The 12,477-nt window shown below is 39.7% G+C and overlaps 1 protein-coding gene across 1 annotated transcript in view; it reads right to left on the minus strand.

Moving 5' to 3' along the window:
• Window positions 1-12,477, minus strand: part of cubn (cubilin (intrinsic factor-cobalamin receptor)) — a 392,255-nt gene that overhangs the window by 295,801 nt on the left and 83,977 nt on the right. Inside the window, 2 exon segments of the mRNA XM_072254425.1 lie at window positions 5,984-6,114; window positions 9,338-9,560. Of these exon segments, the coding sequence (XP_072110526.1) occupies window positions 5,984-6,114; window positions 9,338-9,560 (354 nt within the window).

Raw genomic sequence — 12,477 nt, forward strand, 5'->3', positions numbered from 1 at the left:
AAATGTGAGGTGTTTTGCTTTGGGAGGACAAATCAGGGTAGGATTTACATGGTGAATGGTATGGCACTAAGGAGTGCAGTGGATCAAAGGGATAGCTAGGGCCTTTTTAAATCAAAGCATTGTGTATAGGGGTTGGGATGTTATGCTGAAGTTGTACAAGACCTAGCTTGGAGTACTGTGTGCACTTCTGGACATCTACCTCCAGAAAAAGATATCAATAAGATTGAAAGAGCGCAGAATAAATGTACAAGGATGTTGCCAGGACTTGAGCACCTGAGTTACAGGGAACAGGTGGATAGGTTATGATTTTATTCCCTAGAGCATAGGAGAATGGGGGAAGATTTGATAGAGGTGTACTACACAAACTTTACAATCCTCCCTTGGAGGTTCAGACACCCTGAACCAATAGGCTGGTCCTGGACTTATTTCCTGGCATAATTTACATATTACTATTTAATTATTTATGGTTTTATTACTATTTAATTATTTATGGTTTTATCACTATTTAATTATTTATGGTGCAACTGTAACGAAATCCAATTTCCCTCGGGATCAATAAAGTATGACTATGACTACTTTCACTGATGCCCAGTTGAATTTGTGCCCTTCTCAATCTTCATGGGTACAGAGTAGGGAGAGTTGGTCATGTCATTTTACAACCTGTTGATGTTTATGGATCCTTGTGGATAGTTTTCACCCAGTTTGGCCCAGGTAATATCTGCTGCTGTCCCCACATTGGATTTTGTAGACCACATTGATCTTGTCTAATAGCCTGATTCATTATTTTGGTCTGCAAGGTACTCTCTTCAACATTACTGTTGGCTGGTCTGGTGCATGACTGAAATTCTAGGTTCTTAGAGTAATCAGGCTGATTACTCAGGCTTGGTTCTTAGAGTAATCCCTCGGGATTAATAAAGTATATCTATCTATCTAACTATCTATTTCCAAGATAATTTGAATGTATGGAAGGTCAACCTGTTTTGTCTCTTCTTGGTTGGTGCACTGTCAACCTCATTGTCATCTTCGTATGAAGTTCCATGGGTATCTGTTCCATGCTTTAATGAGATGTTGCTCCTCTTTGTCCATAAATTCCACCGTGCTGCAGTGTGCCTCTGCTTTATATCATGTAATTATGGACTTATTTAGTAGTAATAAAAAAACTTTCTTCATGCATTTATTTCTACAGGCAATGGAAAATCAAATTAATCCAGATGGTAGCACGATTTATGCAATGTTATTCTCTGGACTTCATTACGCATTGGAACATCAGCCAACAGAGCACAAAGCTTGTTTGTGGAGCTGTGGAACCATAAAATCATAATCTGAATAGGATGCCAGAACTTTTCCTGTAGTTTAGTGTAATACTCAGGAAAAAGCAGCAGTTTTATGAGTCACTGCAAAAGCTTCTAACTTGGAAGTTGTGCATTTAACCCAAAATGTTACAAATTGCACTCAGATTTTTAATAGCTCTATTCTAATCTATCATATTCGACCATAAGACTATAAAACTATAAGACATAGGACCAGAATTAGGCCATTTGGCCCACCAAGTTTGCTCCGCTATTCAATCATGGCTGATTCTTTTTTCTTCACCTAAGCCCCACTCCCCGGCGTTCTCTCCATAACCTTTGATGCCATGTACAATCAAGAACCTATCAAGCTCTGCCTTAAATACACCCAACGACCTGGCCTCCTCAACTTCCTGTGGTAACAAATTTCACAAATATGCCACTTCTGGCTAAAGAAATTTCTACGCATCTCTGTTTTAAATCGACACCCCTCTACCCTGAGGCTGTTGTCCCAGACTTCTCCACCATGGGGAACATCTTTCCACATCTACTCTGTCTTGGCCTTTCAACATTCAAAAGGTTTCAATAAGATCCCACCCTTCATCCTTCTCAATTCCAGTGAGTACAGACCCAGAGCTATCAAACATTCCTCATATAATAAACCTTTTATTCCCAGAATCACCCCTGTGAACCTCGAATGAACCCTCTCCAATGCCAGCACATCTGTTCTTAGATGGGAGCACAAAACTGTTCACATTACACAAAGTGAGGCCTCACCAGTGCCTTATAAGACCTCAGCATCACATTCCTGCTCTTGTATTCTGGATCTCTTGAAATAAATGCAAACATTAGAACATAGAAAATCTATAGCACAATACAGACTCTTCGGCCCACAAAGCTGTGCCGACCATGTCCTTACTTGAGAAATTACCTAGTGTTACTCATAGCCCTCTATTTTTCTGAGCTCCATATACCTGAACAGGAGTCTCTTAAAAGACCCTATTGTATCCGCCTCCACCACCGTCACCGGCAGCCCATTCCACGCACTCACCATTTTCTGTGTAAAAAACTTACCTCTGATATCTCCTCTGTACCTACTTCCAAGCACCTTAAAACCATGCCTTCTCATGCTAGCAATTTCCGCCCTGGGAATAAGCCTCTGACTATCCACACGATCAATGCCTCTCATCATTTTATACATTTCTATCAGGTCACCTCTCGTCCTTTGTCACTCCAAGGAAAAAAGGCTGAGTTCATTCAACCTATTCTCATAAGGCATGCTCCCCAATCCAGGCAACATTCTTGTAAATCTCCTCTGCACCCTTTCTATGGTTTCCACATCGTTCCTATAGTGAGGTGACCAAAACTGAGTACAGTACTCCAAGTGGGGTCTGACCAGGGTCCTATATAGCTGCAACATTACCTCTGGGCTCCTAAACTCAATCCCACGATTGATGAAGGCCAATGTACCGTATGCCTTCTTAACCACAGAGTCAACCTGCGCAGCAGCTTTGAGTGTCCTGTGGACTCGAACCCCAAGATCCCTCTGATACTCCACACTGCCGAGAGTCTTACCACTAATACTACATTCTGTCATCATATTTGACCTACCAAAATGAACCACCTCACACTTATCTGGGTTGAACTCCATCTGACATTTCTCAGCCCAGTTTTGCATCCTATCAAAGTCCTGCTGTAACCTCTGATAGCCCTCCGCACTATCCACAACACTTCCAACCTTTGTGTCATCAGCAAATTTACTCACCCATCCCACCACTTCTTCATCCAGGTCATTTATAAAAATCACGAAGAATAAGGGTCCCAGAACAGATCCCTGAGGCACACCACTGGTCACCGACCTCCATGCCGAATATGACCCGTCTACAGCCACTCTTTGCCTTATGTGGGCAAGCCAGTTCCGGATCCACAAAGCAATGTCCCCTTGGATCCCATGCCTCCTTACTTTCTCAATAAGCCTTACATGGGGTACATTGACAAATGCCTTGCTGAAATTCCTATACACTACATCTACCGCTCTACCATCATCAATGTGTTTAGTCACATTGCGTTTGCCTTTCATACCACTTTTAGGGTGTTCTGCACAAGGACTCCCAAGTCTCTTTGCGTCTTAGAGTTTTGAATTTTCTCTCCATTTAGAAAATATTCCGTACATTTATTTCTACTAACAAAATGCATAACCATGCATTTTCCAACACTGTATTTCATTTACCACTTTTTTGCCCATTCTCCTAATCTGTCTAAGTCCTTTTGCAGCCTACCTGTTTCCTCAACACTATCTGCCCCTCCACCAATCTTCATATCATCTGCAAACTTGGCAACAAAAACATCTATTCCATCATCTAAATCAAAATATGAAAAACAACATGTCCATTAATCCATTCTTTCATTTTTGTCACACCCTTAAATAAGATGTTTTCCACATTAACATGCTTGCGTCCATATTATTGCTTTATTTTTGGTGACTAGGACTAATGCTTACTGAAATAAAACCTTTGTTTTAACTAGAAAAATAATTAATTTAGTTCAATAAAGCTGCAACTATCAGTTCTCCTGGAACACTGCCACAAACTTCAGTAAATCTGAGCTGAAGTAAGAGTTTTCCTGGTACTACACTCTTCGTGCTCTCAACTTCTTTTGTTTATCACATTGCCGTTAACTGGTTGGAATAATCCAAAGTAGAATTTCTTTGATTTCATGTGTTTGATGCAAATTCTTAAAGGTAGTATGGAACAATAGTTATACCAACAAAATAGTTGTTTTATTCCAAGCCCAAGAATGAGAAACTACAATCAATGCTTTCTTTGTTACAAAAACACCACAAATAATCAAAATTCAATCCTCTTATATCATCCAGTAGATCACAACTATTTTCAGGGAGTTCTCCGCTTCAATTGTAAGGGACTAGTGAGTAGTTCCAAACATATTTTAATATTTCCTTTGACTCATATCCTCTTGGCCTCTAATTAAAACCAAATCCTTTAAAGATAATGGAAAGACTACTGTGCTTAACAAAAAAAATTGACCCTATCAGTGAGGTTAGCAAATACAAGAAATACAATTAATTATCATCTCAGGTAAATTTACTTCAGTGTTACAGAATATTCAGCTTTGTCTGTATTGATTAAATTTTTTATAATGCTCAATGGTTTGTTAGAAAAGGCTGAAAAGGATTGGCCAGCTCAAAAAAATCACTTGATTGGCTCCTAAAATATATTACAATTAAGAATAAAGCTATCAAAAGCAAAATCACCCTATCCTGTGCCTCACCATTCCATTCTAGTTCTAATGAATAATGCAAATCCTAATAATAACTTGGAAAACATTTTTTTTGCGTCAGTTTCCTCCCAAAGGAATTGTATAAAGTACAATTATTAGTCCACACCATATATGGCCAAACTTTGGTTGAAACAATGGAATGGCAGCCAAATGGCAATTGTATCAAAAATTACTGCTTTTTGAATTGGTCCATTGGCCCAAATGGATAACATAACACAAGCAAACACATTTAATGCTGTATAAGAACGGTTCACTCCATAATGTCTAACGGCTGTTTCTGGCATTTCCAAGTTTGAATGCTTGAAACCACGGTGAGTAAAAGAGTTGCGAGTTGTCTTACTGCTTATTTCTGGCCAACTATCAGTGACAAAAATCACTGCTGCTTAAAAACAAACACATGCAATTGACGTTATTTAAAAACTGTCTCCTGTCCTAATTAAGTGACAGTATCCCAAATAAATGAAGGGAATCCCTGCCATTTTCTCAATTAGTTTTTTGTTCTTTAAGAGTTAAAGATTAAGTTTAAGATTAGCTAGGCTGTTGTCTGGAATAGAGTATTTCGGTTGTGAAAAGAGACCAGAGAAGATACGGATGTTTCCCTGGAGTGGAGGAGGTTAAGAAGGGACATGACTGGGGTATATAATGTTATGAGGGTTGGTAGACTGCAGAAATCTGTTCCCTCATCAGAGATGAACAAAACCAGAAGACATTAATTTATTTTAAGAGGGAAGAGATATAGAATGAATTTGAGAGGAACCTTTCTCACCCATGTCTCAGCCTGAGGAAATAATGGAAGCCACGTCACTAACAGATGGATGTGGTATGTCAAATGATCTTTTTCCATGGTGTATGATTCTACAGGTCTAAATTTCAATTTCTCCATTAGCACATGTGCAGTAGTTCTAAGGTTGCTGACAGTTTGTTGGGTAAATAATACTGAATGCTGATGGTCCAACTTATTCTTAAAGGGTTATTTCCCTTTCAATTCAGACCAATTGTTGCTTCATCTCTACCCTGTTCTGATGATAGGTTACTGAACTAATATTTTATCTCTGTTTCTCTTTTCTTGTATGTTGTCTCTATCTTCTCAGTATTATCTGTTTCACCTTAGATACCTAGCATCCAATCTATGTTGGTTTTATGTAGTACTGAACAGCAGGCACATGAAAATGTCATTACCAGCAAGATACACGTCATTCTGATTGGGAAATTCATTACTCGTTCTTCATTGTTGAATTCAAATCTTGGTGTTTTCTACTAGAGTTATGGGAGTACCCGCACTGGCTGATAACTATCCTCTCAAGAGCAACAATGTAGGTCTTTTATGTTAAGAATAAATAGAAAGTTGTCTTCTACATTATACAGTGGAGTATAGCATTGCATTACAAACAACATACCCTTTGATGTGTCAAGGGAATCATACGTTGCTAGGAATCCGTTACTTGATGTGTTTGAATTAGTCACAAAAAGAAGTCTCATCAAATTGCCACTGCTGGTTATAGAAGGAGGGACAGACCTTCCGCAATACCTGTAATAAGTGAGATAAATGTTTACCATGAAAACTAATACCCATAGACATTCATAGCACAGAGGAGGCTATTCTAAAATTGCACAAAGAATACATTAACTTAGCACATAAACAATATAGGGAAGCAAATTTCAGCAGAAACGTGTTGTGTCACAAATAGCAGAAATCAAGTTTTAATGTTTGGCAAAGCCTCTGTGCGAAATCATTCCAGGCAATTCATGCTGCTTATCAAAAGAAAATAAGTCTAGACTCCAGACTTGGAATCCAGTTATAGGCTCAAATATCTTGTCCAAAGTCAACATGATGGCAATGAATTACTGTAAAGGATAACTGTTAGCTTCACTGCCATACTTTCCCATACTTTTCACCTATTACCAGTGTACAGTACAATATAAAGGAAAAAGACAAAGGAAATATCAATTTAGTTATTACATCATTTGCCAAAGATCCAAGCCCCAACCCCACCACCCCAGCCCTTCCCCCACCATAACATCATTACTGGGCAATTATGAATGCTGTCTTATGTGTGCATCGGTATGTAAATGGGGGGAGGGGTGGACACAAGGGTTAGGGTGTTATGAGCTAATATAGAATAAAATTCCATCTCATGAATCTAAGAAGGCATAATATTTTCTGTCTTTTTTCATGTTCTACTTCCATTACTGTAAACTGTAATGTCGATATCACCTATCTCGTGAAAAAGAGCTGTGACATTGTTCAAAACTCAAGATCTTGAGAACTCAGTATACAATCTGCAGGATTACAGCATGCTGAAACCCTACAGTTCTTCCAAATAAAAATGCTAAATCAATTACTTTAAAACTTCAATGATTCATAAAATTTAACTGGTAGTGCAGGAGGATTCTTTTCCAATTGGAATCTGTCACAACTCCCTGATCTTTACCAAAGCCTTGGGGAGGGATAGGAGCAGTCGTATGGGAAAGTATTTAATTAGGGGAGGGGGAATTATAATACTATTAGGCAGGAATTTAGGAGCACAAATTGGAACAGATGTACTCATGCACTACAGCAATGTGGAGGTTGTTTACGGAGCACTTTCATGGAGTTCTGGGTAAGTTTGTCCATTTTGCAGGGAAAGGGTAGTAGGGTGAAAGAACCGTGGCTGACAAGAGATATAGAAGATCTAGTCAAGAGGAAGAAAGAAGCTTACTTAAGGTTTATGAAGCAAGACTCAGTCAAGGCTCTAGATAGTTACAAGGTAACCAAGAAGGAGCTGAAGAATGGACTTAGGAGAGATAGAAGGGGGCATGAGAAAGTTTTGACGAGTAAGATTAATGAAAACCCCAAGGCGCTGTACATATATGTGAAGTACAGGAGGATGACTAGAGTGAGGGTAGGAAAGATCAGGGATAGAAGAGGAGACATGTACCTGTAGTCTGTGGAGGAATGGGAGGTTATTAATGAATATTTTGCTTCAGTATTCACCAGTGTGAGGGACCTAGGCATTTGTGAGAACAGCATAAAACTGGCCTATGTACTAGAACATATCAATCTTAAGAAAGGGGGTGTGCTGGAACTTTTAAAAAATATAGCTGGGTGTGAAGTGGCCAATGGAGTTCGAACTGAAAAAATATGAAGTGATACACTTTGGAACGTCAAATTTGAAAGCAGAATACAGGATTAATGGCAGGATTCCTAGCAGTGTGGATGAACAGAGGAATCTTTGTATCTATCTCCATGCTCAAAGTTACTACACAAGTTGATAGGGTTGTTAAGAAGGCATATGTTGTGTTGACCTTCATTAGTTGGGGGATTTACCCAGATGCTGCTTGCATTACAAAAGTACAAAATACAAAAGTACAAAGTAAAATTTATTGTCAGAGTACATATATGTCACAACATACAACCCTGAGATTTATTTTCAGATCTATGTGGGCATAATCATCAAATCTATAGAATGGTAATTATAACAGGATCAATGAAACATCAACCAGAATACACAAGTCAACAAACTGCGTAAATGCAAATATAAATAATGAGAACAAGAAATTACAAGATAAAGAGTCCTTAAAGTGAAATCATTGGTTGTGGAAACATTTCAATGGATGGCCAAGTGAGTGCAGTTATCCCCTTTTGATCAAGAGCCTGATGGTTGTAGGGTATTAACCATACTTGGAGCTGGTGGTATGAGTCCTGAGGCTCATGTACCTTCTACCTGATGGCAGCAGTGAGAAAAGTGCATGACCTGGGTGGTAAGAATCTCTGATAATGGATGCCGTTTTCCTACAACAGCATTTCATGTAGAAATGTTCAGTGATTGGAAGGGCTTTAACAGTGATGTACTGGGTCGAATCCACTACCTTTTGTAGGATTTTGTGTTCAAGGACATTGGTGTTTCCATACCAAACAATACACTCCCACTACACATCTATAGAAGCTTGTCAGAGATCTTGATGTCATGCTGAATCTCTGCAGACTCCTAAGGAAGTAGAGGTGCTGCTGTGCTTTCTTTGCAATTGCATCTACATGCTGGGTCCTGAACAGGTGCTTTGAAGTAGTAACATCCAGGAGCTTAAAGTTAAGTTGCTAACCCTCTCCATCTCTAATCCTCCAATGAGGACCTTTGGTTTCACTCCTCTAAAGTATGCAATCAGTTCCTTGGTCTTGCTGACATTGAGTGAGAGGTTGTTGTTAGGGATAGATTGAGTGAGTTAGGACTTCTCTCTTTGGAATGACGTAGGATGAGATCTGAAGATGTACAAGATGATAGGAAGCGTAGATTGAACGGACAGCCAGAAAATTTTTCCCAGGGCAGAAATAGCTAATACAAGGGGGCATAATTTTGAGGTGATTGGAGGAAAGTATAGGGGGTGATGTTAGAGAGAAGTTCTTTACACAGAGAGTGGTGGTTGCATGGAACACCCTCCCAAGGGTACTTGTAGAGGCAGATGTATTAGAGGCATTTATGAGATTCTTAGATTGGCACATGGATGATAGAAAAATGGAGGGCTATATAGGAGGGGTAAAATGTTGGCAAACACCATGAACTGAAGGGGTTATACTGCACTGTTAATGTTCTACATTCTATATATTTGTTAAAGACAGAATGACTGTTGTTTCAAGACTTTTCAACTGACTCCTCTGAAATTCATTAAATAAGCAGCCTGTATATTTTGAGAAGCCTAGCAATGCTGGTTCCCTTGAGAACTCGAGTTATTAAAGCAAATATTGAATGTAAAATTTAAATGTCATAATTTCTTACCTTCCTATTGGTCTGTCGAAATTAATACCATTATCGTACACTTTGATGTAATCCTTGCTGCAGTTCATGCTAAGTTCAGTATTAAAGGAGATGAATGTCAAGTGGATAACATGTCCAGCCTGAACTGAAATATACCAGATACATTTGCCACCATGTGGATAACCTGCAGGATATCCAGGACTTGTAATCGTACCTATTGATTGTATCAGAACCTCACCACATCCTGCAAAGAAAATCAGTTTTTCACCAACTGTTCAATATAAAGAGAAAGTCTGAACAATAAATCGTGTATACCTTCTCATTACTGCTAATTTTGATCAGTCTGTCATATTTTTAAAATATGCATTTCAATGATGAGCTAATAGGAAAATGCAATTTATCAGACCATTCGATCACAGTAAATTCTTGGCTGGTTTCACACTGCTTGAAGATTTTTTGTTATGAATTGAAATTAATCATATCTATGGTCTTCTTTAATATGTGTATATGAATAGTTTCTGAAGAAACCTTGTGGATTATAAATCCAACAGTACTGTTCCCCTGATCACTCAAGATAACTATAAAGGTGCATTTCCCAGCTCAAGAGTAGTGCAAGAAGCAAAACTTATATGTTAGTTTTCTTCTAATGAACTATTTAACTTTAAAGATCCAACTGTAGTAAGGGTTATATCCAAGAATTGGTATCAGCCCTTCCCTAGAGAGACTAAACTCTGAGGTCAATGATAACTAAAATTAGAGCAAATAAGACTTACAAGAATGTTGCCAGGACTTGAGAGCCTGAGTTATAGGGAAACGTGAGGTATGGTAAGTCTTTATCCACTTGAGCATAGATGATGGAGGGACGACCTTACAGAAATGTGTAAAATCGTGAAGGCATAGACAGGGTAAAGGCATAGTCTTTTGATCAGGGAAAGGGAATCAAAAATTGAGGGCATAGGTTTAAGATGAGAGGTGAAAGATTTAAAGGAGACATGAGGGGTAACTTAAATCACAAACAAGAGAAAATCTCCAGATACTGGAAATCCGAGAAACACACACAAAATGCTGGAGGTACTCAGCAGTCCAGGCAGCATCTATGGCAAAAGTATGTCAACTGTAGTTTGACATTTCTACATGGGGAAAAAAGTCCTGACTGTCCACCATTTCTAAGCTTCCCATAATTTAATAGACCTCTTTCAGGTCTCCTGGCAGCCTTTGATACTCCAGGGAGAACAACCCAAGTTTGTCCAACCTTTCCTGATGGTTCATACACTCTAATCCAGGCAGTATCCTTGCAAACCGCTTCTGCACCCTTTTCACAGTTTCCACATCCTTTCTATAATGGGCTGACCAGAGCTCTATGCAATACTCCTAGTGCAGTTTGACTAAAGTTTTATATAGCTGCAGCATGACTCCCTTACTTTTATATTCAACACCCCAATCAGTGAAGACAAGCATATGGCTTCAATACCACTTTAGCTACTTATACTGTCACCTTCAGTGAACAACAGGCCTGGACCCCAAGAATTTTCTGTACTTCAATGCTACTGAGGGGTGTACAACTAACTGCATACTTTCTTCTATTGCTTTACCCACAAAAGTGCATCACCTCACACTTGCCCGAATTAAATTCCATTTGTTACTTCTCAGCCCATATCTGTAACTGATCTATATCTTGCTCTATACTTTGACAGTCCTTTACACTGTCCACAGCTAGCAAATCGACAAACTTGCTAATCCACATTCTCATCCAGTTCATTGATAAATATCGCAAAACAAAGGTCCTGGCACAAGTCTTTGTGGAACACTAGTGGTCATGGACCTCCAGCCAGCATAGCAGAATTCCACACCTACTCATGAGGAATTCTACAGATACTTGAAATTCAAGCAACACACATCAAAGTTGCTGGTGAACGCAGCAGCACCCCCCTTCCCTCCCCACTGATCTCCCTCCTGGCAGTTATCCCTGTAAGCGGAAAAAGGGTTCACATGCCCTTACACTTCCTCCCTTACCACCTTTCAGGGCCCCAGACAGTCCTTCCAGGTGAGGCAACACTTCACCTGTGAGTCGGCTGGGGTGATATACTGCGTCCGGTGCTCCTGATGTGGCCTTCTATATATTGGCGAGACTCGACGCAGACTGGGAGATCATTTTGCTGAACACCTACGCTCTGTCCGCCAGAGAAAGCAGGATCTCCCAGTGGCCACACATTTTAATTCCACATCCCATTCCCATTCTGATATGTCTATCCACGGCCTCCTCTACTGTAAAGATGAAGCCACACTCAGGTTGGAGGAACAACACCTTATATTCCGTCTGGGTAACCTCCAACCTGATGGCATGAACATTGACTTCTCTAACTTCCGCTAATGTCCCACCTCCCCCTCGTACCCAATCCATTATTTATTTATATACACACATTCTTTCTCTCTCTCTCCTTTTTCTCCCTCTGTCCCTCTGACTATACCCCTTGCCCATCGTCTGCGTTTTCTCCCACCCCTCCCCCTTTTCCTTCTCCCTGGGCCTCCTGTCCCATGATCCTCTCATATCCCTTTTGCCAATCACCTGTCCAGCTCTTGGCTCCATCTCTCCCCCTCCTGTCTTCTCCTATCATTTCGGATCTCCCCCTCCCCCTCCCACTTTCAAATCTCTTACTAGCTCTTCCTTCAGTTAATCCTGACGAAGGGTCTCGGCTTGAAATGTCGACTGTACCTCTTCCTAGAGATGCTGCCTGGCCTGCTGCATTCACCAGCAACTTTGATGTGTGTTCCACTCCTACTCTTTGTTTTCTATGGCCAAGCCAGTTCTGAAACTAAATTTGTAATTCACACGGGATCCCATGTACCTTTAACTTCTGAATCAACTTAATGTAAGGGACCTTATCAGTGCCTTCTAAAATTCATTTAGATAAGATTCACTGCCTTACCAATTTTGTTCTTTTATCCTTGAATGAATATACCCTCCGCTTAGTTATCCTCTTTTTCTTAACAAAAGAATAAAATGCCTTGGTATTCTCCTAGATCCCAGTCATCAAAGACATTTCATGGCCCATTTTTGTCTGCCTAATTGACTGATTGAGTATTTTTCTGCTATCTTTATATTTCACAAGAATCCATTCTGATTTAAACACTACATATGTTTCCTTTATTTTAAGTCTAAA

Source organism: Mobula birostris, chromosome 3, assembly GCF_030028105.1.
Source record: "Mobula birostris isolate sMobBir1 chromosome 3, sMobBir1.hap1, whole genome shotgun sequence".
Lineage (NCBI taxonomy): Eukaryota > Metazoa > Chordata > Chondrichthyes > Myliobatiformes > Myliobatidae > Mobula > Mobula birostris.